This window comes from Rhagoletis pomonella, unplaced genomic scaffold, assembly GCF_013731165.1.
Source record: "Rhagoletis pomonella isolate Grant_MI unplaced genomic scaffold, Rhpom_1.0 Rhpom_scaffold_00008, whole genome shotgun sequence".
NCBI classification, from domain to species: domain Eukaryota; kingdom Metazoa; phylum Arthropoda; class Insecta; order Diptera; family Tephritidae; genus Rhagoletis; species Rhagoletis pomonella.
Window position 1 is genome coordinate 46,267,692 of NW_023458562.1, and position 15,251 is coordinate 46,282,942.

The 15,251-nt window shown below is 37.8% G+C and overlaps 2 protein-coding genes across 2 annotated transcripts in view; one reads left to right on the plus strand and one right to left on the minus strand.

The window, feature by feature from the left end:
* The first annotated feature begins 322 nt into the window (after nucleotides 1–322).
* Nucleotides 323–4,134, plus strand: LOC118744985 (periodic tryptophan protein 2 homolog). Its single transcript, XM_036478466.1, has 11 exons — nucleotides 323–491; nucleotides 548–660; nucleotides 728–1,752; nucleotides 1,820–2,072; nucleotides 2,142–2,481; nucleotides 2,548–2,693; nucleotides 2,759–2,906; nucleotides 2,971–3,205; nucleotides 3,266–3,427; nucleotides 3,508–3,724; nucleotides 3,887–4,134. The coding sequence occupies exons 1-11, from the start codon at nucleotides 474–476 to the stop codon at nucleotides 4,116–4,118; spliced, it is 2,889 nt and encodes a 962-aa protein (XP_036334359.1). The 5' UTR covers nucleotides 323–473; the 3' UTR covers nucleotides 4,119–4,134.
* A 3,372-nt stretch (nucleotides 4,135–7,506) lies between these two features.
* Nucleotides 7,507–15,251, minus strand: part of LOC118745319 (glycine receptor subunit alpha-2) — a 19,240-nt gene continuing 11,495 nt past the window's right edge. The window contains exons 4-9 of the mRNA XM_036478844.1: nucleotides 15,086–15,237; nucleotides 11,506–11,772; nucleotides 11,062–11,432; nucleotides 10,873–11,001; nucleotides 8,315–8,419; nucleotides 7,507–8,228 (exon numbers count right to left, since the gene is read on the minus strand). Of these exons, the coding sequence (XP_036334737.1) occupies nucleotides 8,028–8,228; nucleotides 8,315–8,419; nucleotides 10,873–11,001; nucleotides 11,062–11,432; nucleotides 11,506–11,772; nucleotides 15,086–15,237 (1,225 nt within the window). The 3' untranslated portion in view covers nucleotides 7,507–8,027. The remainder of the gene's footprint in view (nucleotides 8,229–8,314; nucleotides 8,420–10,872; nucleotides 11,002–11,061; nucleotides 11,433–11,505; nucleotides 11,773–15,085; nucleotides 15,238–15,251) is intronic.

A 15,251-nucleotide genomic window follows, 5' to 3' on the forward strand; every position in this document is an offset into this window, starting at 1 on the left:
GAACCCGTGCGATGGTTTTCGAGATACAAATTTGGATTCAAAAAAGCGCTACATTTGAGCTTTGACCTTTCCTAACTACCGTAGTTGTCACCCAGAAAAAATTTTATCGTTATACTTGTCTCAAAAACCTCTATCTCCGTCTATACATATTTTTTTTCAGTTTTTGCTAAGTTCGGATTCTTAACTAATACCAATTTTTGTCACACATTCATGCAGAAATATTTTTTTCTTTAAAAATAACGGTATATAACTTTTTAATTAAAAAACGTTAAAAATTGCTTTAATTTTTTCGAGCGAATACCAACACTGTCTAGGTTTTGGTCTTGTGTTTCATTCCCATAGCATACCTGTTACAAAAGCCACCTCGGTATGAAAACACGTGTGGTTTGTTTATATTTGCAAATGCTGTTTTCGGAGCTTGTTCCTCGTGTATTATAGACTTTATTTGCCTTAACTAACTATCGCACTTTGGCATGAAGTTCTCATATAAGGTAATATAAATTAATATTACAGTAACAATGGTGATTTAACTAACGCTTCTATGAAGTTTTCTAATTTGCTCGGCGCAATATATCGCAATGGAAACTTACAATTTACTCCAGATGGTAATAGCATTATCAGCCCGGTCGGCAATAGGATTTCAATATATGATTTGAGAAAGTAAGTAAAGTTGCCATCAATGCCCTCAGAACTACGAAAATCCAAATATTTTTATCACCCACTATAGCCACAAGTCGCGCACACTATCACTTGAGTCGCGTTACAATTATGTGAACATAGCGTTGTCCCCGGATGGTAGTTTGCTGATTGCAGTGAATGAAGTGGGTCAAGCACAGCTTATTAGTATGGTATCATGTGCTGTAATTCATCGCCACAAGTTCCGTTCAAAACCACAATGTGTAGTTTTTAGCCCTGATGGTACACATTTCGCAGTCGCTATAGACAATCTTGTGCTGATTTTCGCTTCACCTGGTGAGTTAACCGGGGAATACAGTCCATTCGTCCTGAAGCGTCGCTTTCTTGGTGGATTCGATGACGTCACCTGGCTAGATTGGTCGACCGATTCGCGCTTTCTAGCCGTTGGCAGTCGTGATGGCACAACCAAAATTGTTGGGTTACGTTTATTCACAAATTTTCGTACCTACGTATTGTCTGGACATACCGACGCTATTATTGCAAGTTTCTTTGAGCGCAACAGTATGCATGCGAATTCACTGAGTCGCAGTGGGCAGCTTTGTCTGTGGGAATGCAGTTGCAATCCTTCAGATATGGAAGACTTTACAGCAGAGCAACGCGAAGCTCTAAAATATATGACGAACAAGAAAAAGAAAAAGGTTGTCAAAACTCAGGACGAGGAATCCGAGGATGACGTGGAAGATAAAGAAAAAGCGCGCGACGACAATGAAGCGGAAGCTGAACCAGAAGATGAAAACGAAGTTAAGGACCCTGCAGTCAGCAAAACACATGTTTTTTCGTACAAAAAACTTTGCCGACATTACTTGGGCAATGAGCCACGGAAAAGTAACTATAATGCCGTAGTAACAGCGGCGCATTATAATAATCGTACCAAAATATTAGTGGTAGCCTTCAGTATCGGTACATTCTACCTTTACGAGCTACCTGATGTCAATATGATACATTCGCTGAGTATTTCCGACTATGCTATATCGGTTGCGCTATTCAATGGCACCGGTGATTGGGTAGCACTAGCCTCACGCGAATTAGGACAGTTACTTGTGTGGGAATGGCAAAGTAGGTCTTTGAATGAATATAATTGTATTTTAATAAAATAAAACTAAAACTTGCAAATATTATCCAGGCGAACAGTATATTATGAAACAACAAGGTCACAGTAGTGAAATGACTTGTATCAGCTATTCACCAGATGGTCAATATATAGCTACAGGTGGCGAGGACTCTAAAGTAAAGCTGTGGAACACACAAAGTGGCTTCTGTTTTGTTACATTCAGTGAACATAGTAGTGGAGTTACAGGCATACAATTTAGTCGCAATAAAAATTTCCTAGTGAGCTGTTCACTGGATGGCACAGTGCGCGCATTTGATATCAATAGGTAAAGTGCATGGACAAGAATCACACAAACAAAGGTGTAGTAATTATTGTTATCTTCTCTTCTCTTTAGATACCGCAATTTCCGTACATTCAGTTCGCCCGAACGCGTGCAATTCTCATGTGTAGCCATTGATCATTCAAGTGAGTTTGTTGTTGCCGGTTGTCAGGATGTTTTCGAAATGTACCTGTGGTCAGTGAAATTGGGTAAATTACTTGAAGTGATAAGCGGTCACGAAGGCCCTGTCTGCTCGGTAGCCTTTTCACCCATATCTACGATGACCACACTTGTGTCAGGTTCTTGGGATAAAACGGTTAAAATATGGAATTGTCTTGAAAATAATAGCGAGCATGAAACAATTGATGTGTTTGCAGATGCGACATGTGTAACATTTAGTCCTAGTGGTGAGCACGTAAGTAAATATTGTGTAATAATGATCTCAGCAATTGTTTAAACTTTACATAACTATCTCACTTAGATTGCAGTCGCCACACTCAATGGTCATATAACGATTTTCGATGTGAAAACAGCGACACAAATAGGTTGCATAGAGGGGCGCAACGATTTAGCAGGTGGCCGCTACGGAAGCGATGTGATAACAGGCAAAAAGAACTTGGAGGGCAAGTATGTTAACTATCGAAACCAAAGCTTTGAACAGCAAGCCATTCAAACTTTTTCGAAAATTGTAGATACTTCACTTCCATTGAATATTCTGTTGACGGTGAATGCATTATAGCCGGTGGTAATTCACATTACATATGTATTTATCATGCGCGCGAAGCGTTGTTATTGAAGAAGTTCGAGATAACACAAAACCATAGCTTGGATGGTTTGGACGTGAGTGGCAAAAATTAAAAGGAGGAGTAGTGGTGGCAATGATTAATCTCAATTATTATTTCAGGAGTACATAAATCGTCGCAATCTTACGGAATTCGGTAATATGGCGCTCGTTGAGACGCGTGAGGAACTGGAGGGCGGCAACGTGGCAATTGGTCTACCTGGTGTGCAAAAGGGTGACATGGCAAGTAGGAGCCTCAAACCGAAAATCAAAGTTTTCTCAGTGCGCTTCATGCCAACGGGGCAAGCGTATGCCGTAGCCTGCACTGAGGGATTGTGCCTGTTCTCTTTAGATAAAGGTATTTATGATATTGATAAAATAAAAAAGACTTTAAACTGTATATTGTACCTAATTGTAGGTGTTGTTTTCGATCCTTTCCACTTATCCTTGGAGGTGACACCTAAGGCAATACGGGAGTCGTTAGATAAAAATGATTTTACGAAAGCACTGGTTATGTCTCTAAAATTAAATGAGCCTCATCTCATATATATGGTGTTGGAGAAAATTCCACACAAAGATAGTAAGTGCTAATGAAGTAGTGAAGTTCTTTCGGGACTGTTTACTAGAAAACACATACATATATCTCTTAACCTTTTGCAGTAAAACTTATTTGTTCGACACTGCCTGAAACATTTGCGCAGCCTTTGCTTCTAGTAGTTGCCCGTGGCTTACAGACCTCTACACATCTGGAATTCTACTTAAATTGGTGTTGCAGTTTATTAACTACATATGGCAACAAGAGTGATTTGTTGCAGCATCATGGATTGTTACCGCTACAGGAAAGCCTATCACAAAAATACGAATTGCTTAATCGCATGTAAGTACGCAGAATTTGCTATATAATTCAAGGAACGTGCTTAAAATATTTCAAGGACCGAATTACGAATGCCAAGTGTTTTTGAGTTTTTAAAATTCCTTCTCAAATTATATTCGCATACTATAATCTTTGGCATGTTATCTAATTTTTCTTTCGTTTTAGCTGCGATTTCAATAAATATACCATGCGCGTACTATTGAATGCGGCAAAAGAGCGAAGTAAACAGCGTGAAACTTTAGGAGCAACTCATACAATCTCTACAGAAGCGCAAAATAATAGTAGCAATAATGAAGATGATGATGAAATGTTCCTAATCAAATCGAAGAGCAATGATGGAACAGTGGCTGAATTTGAAGACGACGCGGAAACTGATAGCGAAAGTAATACTGAGTGAAGATTAAAAAAAAAAACAATCAATTTCTTTCAAGTTTCACTTTTTCAAATAAATTAAAGTGAAAGGTATAAAATTTTGAGAAAAAGTAATTGCTTAGTTTTTATGCACACGGGGCAATGACTTTAATAGTGTAAGAAAATGACGTTATAATTTTTTTTATTGGGAATACATTCGCAATTTTTAATGCATAAACATATTTTTCCCGATGGTATATCTAAATGAATTTGGGGAAAGGTTCTTTTTTTTTAATCTTATGATCCTCGGCCGAATCCGCGTCGCTGGCACTTGTTGCATGGTTTTTTGAAAGGTTAAATGTGTACTCAAAGCTAAAATTTTTCTTTTTTAACTCTTGGCTCTTGTTTCTTCCTATTTACTGTCTATTGTCCAATCCCTATTTACTGTAGTCATCTTGACTACTTATTTTAGCAAGGATTACACATGGATTAGAGACATGAGCTATTTAACAGTAGTAAGGGATCTAATTTTTTGAATTTTGAAATGTGTTGTTATTGCAGAGGACCATTGAAAAGTACGAGTACATACGTATTTGTTTAGACTACTATTATTTAATACTGATATTGAATATAGATCTATTTACAGATGCACATACATAGATATGCATATGTATACACAGAAAGCATCCTACCTGGAACCTGGGAAATACAGAGTTTTTGTTCCAACGCTAGGCGAATGTTGCTTATGGCCTCATGTAAACACCGTATTTTTTCAAACACTTCCATATATATGTGCACGTATATTTGCAAATATCAAGTTACTTTTATTTTTAATACAAAAAAAAACCTGTACATATCGTCGCCTTGGTAAAAAATTGTCGTATGTTACGCACGTACGTATGACGCTTACGACAATCTTTTACCCAGGCGACGATATGTAGTTATGTACATACATGCGTTTTAAACCGAATTTTAAACAATTGATGGAAAACATTTGAAAATGAATTTTACAGCAGCTAACGTTTATGTATTCGCGGGAAACGGTAATTGACAGGACAATGATGGTCAAGATGGCGACCGAAACTAGTCTAGTATAGGGTGGCACGAATGTCTAGTAAAGGAGATTAAGCAAAATGCATAAGTTTGGATATGCAGTATTTCGTTTCTGCAGCTATAAATCGCAAAGTATAGCTGAAAAAGATTATACGATATTTTTTATATGAATTTTGACCATTGCATTCGAAATGTTAATACCACATACAAAAATTAAAATACCATTGTCACCCTATGTTTAACCGGAATTTAGGCGCCAACAAACCGCTTTCTGTCAGTTCCGTTTTCACGTTCGCGAAAAATGTGCTACTTCCTTAGAGCAAAGAGAAAAAATATAATTTCTCAAGCAAACTCAAAGCAAATAAGATATTTTTGTGGAAAAATAGCACAGGGCAATGGTGCGGAAAATGTAAAAACTGGTTTTGATAAAGTGTAAAGATTGTAAGTATAAAGTTTTCGCCAGCTCCAGATGTTGAGAAAAACGAGGTAAAAATGTCAAAAAATCGCGTTTGCAATATTTGAGAGCTGATACAATCTTCCACTTAGGTTTAAATTAAAGAAAGCACTCGCGTCTTCTATCCCTGAAAATACCATCCGGAAGCGACATAAAAATTAAGAAAAAAGATGTAAATCGATGTGTGTTTGCAGAAAATATTAGTGGTGTTCTTTTAAACAGATAAATTTGCCTTTCGCATATACGTAAATTTTTATCCACTACTTTATATGAATGAACAAAAACGAATGTGTGTTGCCCCTTATCGAGAAACTTCGGTACGGTTTAGTTATTTGTACAATGATTTTGGGTTGTTGTATCCAAACGCATCACCCGAATCTAAAAACTTACATACACGTGTAGTCAAAGGATTAATTTAAGACAAAATTTCCGAGCTCTAGTTTATTAAAAAATTCGGTTTGAACCATGCACTTTTTTTTGTAAATTTCGATGTGGATGGCGTAGCCGAAGTTATGTATACGCACAAGAAACGGCAAAACAGAAAGGAGAATTCTACTTAGCAAGGGTAAGTAAGGGAAGCAAGCGCAACCTAACAAGCCCATCTTTTCAGTGGCTTGGAAGAATCTGTTTTTGCATTAACTGGATTGAGAATCAGTTCTTCAGGCATAAGAGGAGATATGGCTTGTGGTTCAACAATTTAACCAAAATCTGGCATACATAGATGCTTCCAAGGCAACTATGCCCGACAGCTTCGCACAGCTTTGGGAATTAATTTCCATAGCGCGCTCTTACTCCGCTGCAATAGAGTCCATCATTTTCTGCAAAAACAAAAAAATGTAAAGTCAAACAATTTTACTATAAATAAGCACTTGATGAGTGTTTTTTAATTCCTTTCCACTTTGTTTTCCTTCATACAGCTGACTTTGAAAAATAACTGATAGCTGCCCTGCAAGAACAGTGACTATCATTAGACAAATCATTTGAGTGGCAAGACTGATAGAGATTTCTGTCACTGGCTACCTACAAGTTTCTATAAAATTCTAAAGGGCAGTGTGAAAAATCTGATGTAAACATTTGTGTACATGTGATCTTCCGTCTTCCTCCAACTTATGGCCTTATTTAATGGTCTCTTTTTAACGAAACGAAAAATTTGCAAATGTGTTAGTAAGATAAATGAGAATATGTTACTTTCCATCACGCAATTCTTGTAGGGTGGTAATGCTGCACATGTTTCCGCAAGGGTTGCAGCATGTCGATTTTTCGTTTTTCGTGGCGGAGCCCGTTTGTCGTTCAATAAATGACTACAAGTGACCATCAGATCATGGTGCAGCGACAGTGTTTTCATAGTAGTCGAAAGTTCTGGCTTTAATTCAAGCCCAAGTGGAAGGTTCTGTCACCTCCTGTTTCTTTGCTAGGGCTTCAAAAATATTGCAAAAACGCGGTTTTTGATACTTTGACCCCGATTTTCTCGAAATCTGGAGCTGATGGAAACTTTATACTTGCGGATTCTTAATCAGCACAAAGCAGTTTTAACATTAGTCGCATCAAATATTTTTCCATTTTTGTTGGCCTGTGTAATAGAAATTAATGATATCTTGGTGAAAGTGCATTTGAACGATGCTGTTTAGTATCGTTTATGCATCAAAGTGAAGACAGCGAGCGCGGAACTCTTGGCGTGGCTTGCGAAATTCAATAAAATTCTTAATGTAAAGTGTGAAATGTGCACTTTGTGATTATAAACATTTGTTAAATAGGCTAATGATAAACATACATACATCGCCATTTTATACTGGAAAACAAAGTAACGAAATTATGCTGGCAATGAAAGTAAGCAAGTGAGTGGATTTCCCTGAAAATTTAAGTTGTTTTAATCATTTCATATATTTACTTACTGTTAAAATCTATGAAAACTTAAAACACATACATATATGTATTCAAATAAATTTCAAAGCGCTGTTATTTTACATATTTATCTAGATTCTTAAATATAATACAATTTCTTATACCAGCATACGTAAAAAAGATAAATCGCGGCTACAATTACGCAAAATATTTATTTCACTCTAGGTAATCTATTTTCCAATAACCCCACTTTTAGAAGCACTAGTAAAGGCAATTGTCTATATAATTACAAATTATGTAAGTAGCGCTCTTTTTTATACATTTTTCAGTTAAACTAGGCATTTTTTTGTTTAAGGTTTTTTTTTTTCAAAATTTTTCATGTTTATAGCACAAATACTAGCTACGTTGGTTTAGCGCTTACGATGTCTTTCTGTACTTCGTACTGTTCGGAATCAAAAAAGAAACGTTCAATATTTTTCCTTTCTTGTAATTTGCCTGTGCACAGACATTCAATACATACATATGTACATACATTCAGGCATACATATATAGGCATATCTGTCTTTAGCGGAGTCCAGAACTTGGTATTCTGGAACTCCTTAAATCCTAGGATGATTTCATCAGCAATATCGGCCAATAGAGTAGCACGAAGACGAAGAACAAAATGGGGAAAACAGCCCGTGACACCTTGTCGATTTCGCGCCACATTATTTTCTCTACGCCCGTGTCGGTATCGGTCCAGGCCACCGACAGTAGACTTTGGCGTCGCGCTGGCTTCGGTGGGCCACCGTTGCCTTGCAGTGATGTCTGTCAAGAATTTAAGTTAACATTTTTTGTTAGTTGCATTTGTACATATGTATACAATATTAAAGATAAATCTTTGTGTCATTCACCTGTCCCGGCGTTGTTGGTGTTTGTGTTGATTTACGTGAACGCACTGCACCGCCCTCCCAGCTAGCCACCGTTGGACATTGACCCTTTTCCATGTTGCTAATACGCTGAAAAGATGGAACAAACAAGTAATTTTTATGCAAAAAAAAAACGACTGCAATTCTTATAAAAATTCTTCATGATACAATGATCGGATTTTAACCAAATTAGTATGGGACCACCTGTGAGGTAACACCTTTCCTTAAAAAAAAAAGGATTATAGAAATCGGTTAACGTGGTCCAAAGTTATGCAGTTATGTTACAAAAAAAATATTCCGACAAATTGATAACCGTCTCCTTTTTGTGAAGTCGGTTAAAAAATAGCGTTTTACTAATATATGGGTATTTCTACACTGGCGATACGCGACACTCGTACGACCAAATGTTTAAAAAACATATTGAAAGAGTCAAAATTTTAAAAAGGTTTATCTAGATTTGCGTAGCAATTAAATGACCCCTTATTCAGGAAAAAAACTTACAACTGTTGGTAGTAGCGATTTAAGGATATTAGTAAACATACGCGCTGGCGAGAGAGAAGTGGATAATTTTCCAAGTTTTCAAATGTAGAAATCTTTTCTGCTTTATGTTTAATCAGCTGAGCTATCTAACGTGACGTTACTCAAATTTGCATTGAAAAAGTTTTGTTAATATTGTTCTTGATAGAATTTTTAACGGGAAGAACACATGCATTTTATGTCGAGCGCACTTTTTATTTTGACGTCAGCGCCACCAGCGGCTCGAGTTTTTTGCAAATCTATGTCTTATTACGTTTCAACTAAACATGCCAAATGTGAAATTTATCAGAGCATAAATATAGGGCCATTCACATACAACTTTCCTCGCTTTGCTTGACAGTTCAAACTTTGACAACAAAGCGTGAAACGCAGAAGGTATGCTACAATAAACGCTTTGACAGCTTTTGCGTTCTCCTTTTCCTCCATATATTTTCACTGTATGTCCCCTTTCAGACACGTCAAGTCTTGAAAGCAATTTATTTCGCATTCTCTTTTGTGTTTTCTATTTGCGTCAGCTTTAATTGAATTCAAGTCCTTGGTTATTTAAATGGGAATCAACGAAAAGATCAAAAGAGACAAGAAAACTTGAAACGAATTGACGGTACGGAGGTATCTGTACTCTTCCCCTCTCTTCTCACCTCCTTAGCCAACGAACGAGCAGACTTGAAAGCAAGACTTGACGTGTCTGAAAGGGGACTAAAATAGATAACAATATAATAATATGCATTAATAATAGCAATAAAAATTCCTATTTACCCTATTTTTGTCATTAAATGCAAATGCAAGCGCACGAGAAAAGATACATAGAGACAGCTGATTGCCAAAGCGGGCAAAAGTTGAGAGTTGCCCAAGATTTTGCTTCGCTTTGCTTTGCTTTGCTTCAAACGTTTTTTATGTGAGCATACTCATGCATATGCCTACATCGATCTTATATGTCAAAGCAAAGAACTATCAAGCAAAGCGAAGAAAGTTGTATGTGAATCAGCCTTATGGGTTTTAAAAATATCTCGACCATTTTTGGCAAAAATGTTTCTGCTTACATAACCAGTATATATTATAAAAAGCAGACAAATTGGCCTATAAATAAGTAAGATATAGGACTTTTAATTTTTTTTACGCGGTAGACTTTTCTCTGGAATCGCCCATATGTACATACACATAGCACAGAAGAGGCGGATCGAAGGCGGCTTATTTGTCATGTTTAATCTTATTTATTATTGAAATGGCCTATACTGAGAGCTGGGCAGCTGAAGAGTTTCCCAACGAACATTTAGGTCACAAAAAGCATTAAAAAATTAGTAAAACTGTAACTTTTTCCTTACAGGTCAGCAAACGATTGCAGGTATTATCGAAAATCATAACATTCTCTACAAAAGGAGGACTTAAGTGCCATTTTCACTATCCCTGGTTAACACTTATCCTCAGTTAAACATCGTTACTGACAGTACTGACTCCATTCATTTAACATTGGGTCGGTAACAATGTTTAACTGGGGATTAGTGTTAACCAGAGATGGTGAAAACGGCCCTTAGTTTCTTATCAGTCTCTAATTGGGATTTAGAGTAGCAACAATACGGCATTGCAGTAGGACACACTCAAATCGATTTATAATCAGGGTATAAACGCGTAAATGCCTCGAATCCGAGTATACCTCGTAAATAAACTCGCTTTCCATACAAATGTAAGTAAGTTTACGAGGTTTACGTGGTAACGAGGCATTTCCGATTGATCAGCAATGAGACATGAACACACCATATGTTGCCTAGTTGGCAAATCTACGTTGTATTCATTTTCTTATGTTACTTTGTTTAGTCGGCCGCTGTGATGTAGTGGTAAGCAGTGCGCGCTTCCACTCCACAATGCCTGGGTTCAAACCCTGGTCAAAGCAACATCGCAAAAATATAGAAAAAAAAAGGTTTTTTCTTAACAGCGGTCATCCCTCGGCAAAACCTCCGAGTGTATTTCTGCCATGAAAAACAGCAAATCTGGTAACATTTATTACTTACCATGGGCAATACTTTAGGTACTTTGTTAACTTGATATTGATATTGCACATCTAGCACTTTGACAACAACAAATTCCGCTAATGCCGCAAACACGGATACCATGCAGCCGGCCATCCATAGATCAAGTGCCTGAAAAAAAGAAAATACAAAATTAGTAAAGATAGTAAAAATACACTCCCTTCAACTCACCTTAACATAGGCCACTGGCGGGATATCTGCTCTCAGACCGGTGAACATAGTAACTAACGTTAGCATACATGTGACTAACAACGTCACACGACCAGGTATCGCATCGAGTCCCAGCCAAAAACTAAACCATGACAACATCACAACAAGCGATGACGGCGCAAACGTTTGTATGAGATGATGACCGATTTGTCGTTCAAATCGGAAATACACAGTTAGCCGCGAAAAATTGCCCACCTTCTCGGGCATATAACCATCACTCTCCTCAAGCTCGAGCGGTTGGCCGAGATTGTATTGCAGCAATTTGAGTTCGGGATTCAAAGTGACGCCAGAATCGGACCAACGTAACTTCACTTTTTTGTTATTCGAAGAGACTTTTTTGTTTGGAAGTGGGAAAGAATTAGCAACAATGGCACTCTAAGGTTTTGCATTGACATTTCAACTTACAACTTTCAATGTAAATGGGGCACACCTGTATATCCATCGGATAGAGTTGGAATTCCATTTGACAGGCGATGATCGCATGCATACGCGCCGCATAACGTACCGTTTTGTTTTTGTACAATGTTACCGAAGTAAATTTGTGCGTTAATGTTGCTATCTCTGCAATGGGGCGGAGTGAAGAAAAAGAGAGAGAAAAAAAAAACAGAAATATGGTGCAATTTGTGTCAATTGAAGTTATGTACCAAAAGTATAAATTCATTTTGTAAATATCTTCAAATCATTTCCGTGGGAATTGTGGGCAGGTGGAGGATGGGTGCGTGAGATGAGTAGGCGTGCCGCTAACGCGATAGGAAGTGGGCGGGAAAGGAAAAGAGTGTTATATTAAGAACTAAAGAGGTGTTAAACGACAAGATATATATGTATCTCGTGAAAACGCCGTGACGACACACTGGGAAATTTTAAAATCAATAAAATAAGAGTAAAAAATAAATAAAAGAAATTCATAAAACTATATACTTAAATTTTATATAAAAATTAAAAGTGGTAAATTTTATTTTATAGCCCTAAGCGTTGCTACGTAAAGCTGGTGAAGTGAGAAGTTTAACTACGGGAGACTGAGCACAAGGTATAATTACGTAAGTACATTTATAAGAATATCGAATAAATTAGTCTATTAGTTTCATTCTACAAGTACAAAGGAAATATTTTAAGTAAAATCAATTGGGAAAAATTAAATTAAAATGTACATACATATGTATACAGGGTGTGTGCTAGACTACCTGTCCACCCCTTCTAACACGGAGGAAAATGTTTTTTATTGGAAAATGTAAAAAATATGAACTACCAAGGCGGGCATGCTCTAGGATTCGACCGGAAGTGGGTTAAACTGACCGGAAGTCCAGTTTTTGTAATCTGACATACATGCTTTTACCACAGATTCGAATTCTACGGACAAATATACTAAACTTTTCTCGGAAACGTTTTTCTGGAACAGACTTCCGGTTAATATAATGGACTTCTGAACTGTCTACCCTACTTCCGGTCGAAACCGGAAGTCGGTAATACAAAAAAAAAGTTAGATCTTCCCCGACTTGGTAGTTCATATTTGTGCGTTTTCCAATAAAAATATTTTTCTCCATTTTAGAAGGGGTGGACAGGTGGTCTAGGACACTTTGTTCCTATGTACATATCTGTTGAATGTATAGTATCACTCCCGAATAACTAGAAAAAAAATAGAATTTTGCACGGACAATCCCCTTGTGGTAGTAAACAACAAACGAAAAGTCTGCATCGATTAAAGTGATGCCGGAGATTTTGTGCGTTGACTTTACACACTGGCGGTGTTCTGTTCGTGCAATGAGGTACAGTGGGGCTTCCGGCTACACAAAATTCATGTGCGAAATGCGGTAACAAACCCGAATGCACCCTTGTGCACGAAAGAAAGAGAGGGAGCTCTAGTGGGTTCACTCCGACTTATTCCGATGAAGGATCCAATGAGGTCTGCAGAATCTGTCTTGGAAAAAACGGCTCGCTTTCTTTAGTTGCGCTAGGTTTGGGCATTGCCACGAAAAAAAATTCCAATCAAAAAGTTAAAACTGCCTCGCATGACAACTCCTTTCCTCCCTGTTAAATAGTAATTTCCTAAAACGAGAGTAGAAGATGAAGCCGAGCAATAGTCGCGTACGAAAAACATCAAAGCTGCTGGATTTGACGCCCTAAGTTCTGCCCAATCCATAAGAAGTGCGACTCCGAAATCTGTGACAACTACTTCCCATGGGATCGACCGCTTAAACGTGGTCTATGAAGTCTTAAGGAGCGTATTTTGTGAACATCAATAAACTGGTGACTTAAGGTGAAAGAAGTCTATACTGTCGTGTGAAATTGTGTTTAGCTGAGCCGTTCGATACCAAATGGAGTATCAGACAGGACGATACTCTGTCGTGCGACTTCTTTATTTGTATGCTGGAGAAGATAATAAGAGTGGGCGCTGAAAGGCGAGCCAAGTGTAATAATGGTGAATGCGAGAGATAAGCTTTAAAACTGGGTGTATAGAATTTCATACTAAATCGCGAAGACCCCGCAGAGTGGAAGCTGATCGGAGACGAGAGCAAAGTTGATCCATGTGAGCATACCAATTTTTAACTGTTTTTCAGCTCTGACTCGCGTGGACAAGGTTTGACTATTCAGTCGCTTTGCAGGTGGTTATTTTAAGAAAAGTTATGGATATTCATTATTTATGTAATTTTTTCGCCCTGCCAAAATTACCAAATTCATTTCGGCTGCATTTCTTTATTCATTCCGAACGTTTGGAATAAACTTTTTTGTTTATTTATTCTTTAGAACATTCCTGATGATATGTTGATGTATATTTCAAACGCATTCTGTTTATTCCGGCTGTGAAATCGGATTATCCGGAATGTATAACGAAACGCAGCCTTCGTTTTAAATTTATTAGACGAATTCCAAACTCTTTCTTCTTTAAAAAAATATTCATTTCTTAAAATTGCGCTTGCATAAGCAGAAATGATATTGAAAATATAAGGCACGCATGAAATTCAGCGCTCGTTCTTGCATCCACTCTACGGTACCAAAACTTGATCAGCGTCGATGGAAATAAGCAACACTTCCCCTTGAAAAATGGCAGAAAAGTCAGGTAGTTGGAACGGAAGGGAGATATCCCGCCTTTCTGGGAATACCACTGCACCCAAAAGCAGAATATTTTGAATCCGCCTATATATGTAGATGTCTGTACTCCAGCCGCGCCTAGCAGGAAACTTCATCTGAAAGTTTTTCCTAAAATCTAATGTAGGAGGTATATAGTCTGAACTTTTTCCTGATTCTGAGGGCTCTGCAAGAAAAAAACTATGCACCCAAAACGAGTCACTGTTTGGTAAGGTTTTTGGGCTGACAGAGATAACGGACCGTGCTTCTTCGAAAATGATGCCGTTAACGCTCATACGGTAAGTAGACTTATCGTGACTTGAAACACACTTTTTATAATATGAATTAGATGAAATGGAATTTGAAAATGCGTGGTTGCAACAGGACGTTACCACTTGTTACACAACACATGCAACAGTGGCCCTATTGCAAACATCTGCGAACTTATTGAATCCCCGTATAAAATGAAATACTTCGTTACTTTTCGGGCTATCGAAATTTGCATGTCCGTTGCATAAGAAGCATCATCTCGATAATACCTCTGTATAAGCCATGCCAATATGGCTTACAAAGTCCCATTAATTAGCAGTGTTGTGTGATAATAAAGGTATTACATCAGTGTGTCTTATTAGTGTGACTTCTGACCTGGCAAATCCACTAAATACATACATATAGTTGGAATTTTCGTAGTGCATAAAATCGTGGATAAGACCTTAGACCTGCTACAAGGTTTTTTATGCTGCAGCTTCCTCTACACAATTAAAATATATTCCAAAGATATTTGCAAGAAACGGTTTGAATTTTATTCACTTGAAACTACTTTATGCTTTTTAAACAGATCCAGCTGCGTCCACAACCCAAGAGCGTAAAGCAGACACATCAGAGTATACGCCGGGATAGTTGGGATAAGCGCAGCCGTAACCCCAGGATACAACGCCTACCAATACTCCACCGGAAACTAATGGACCTCCAGAATCACCCTGGCATGAATCTTTGCCCGCTGTGTACGAGCAGATCATTGTTGATCTCACCTCGCTACCATAGCCATAAGTGTTCGAGGCGCAATCAGCCAAACTGACAATAGACAA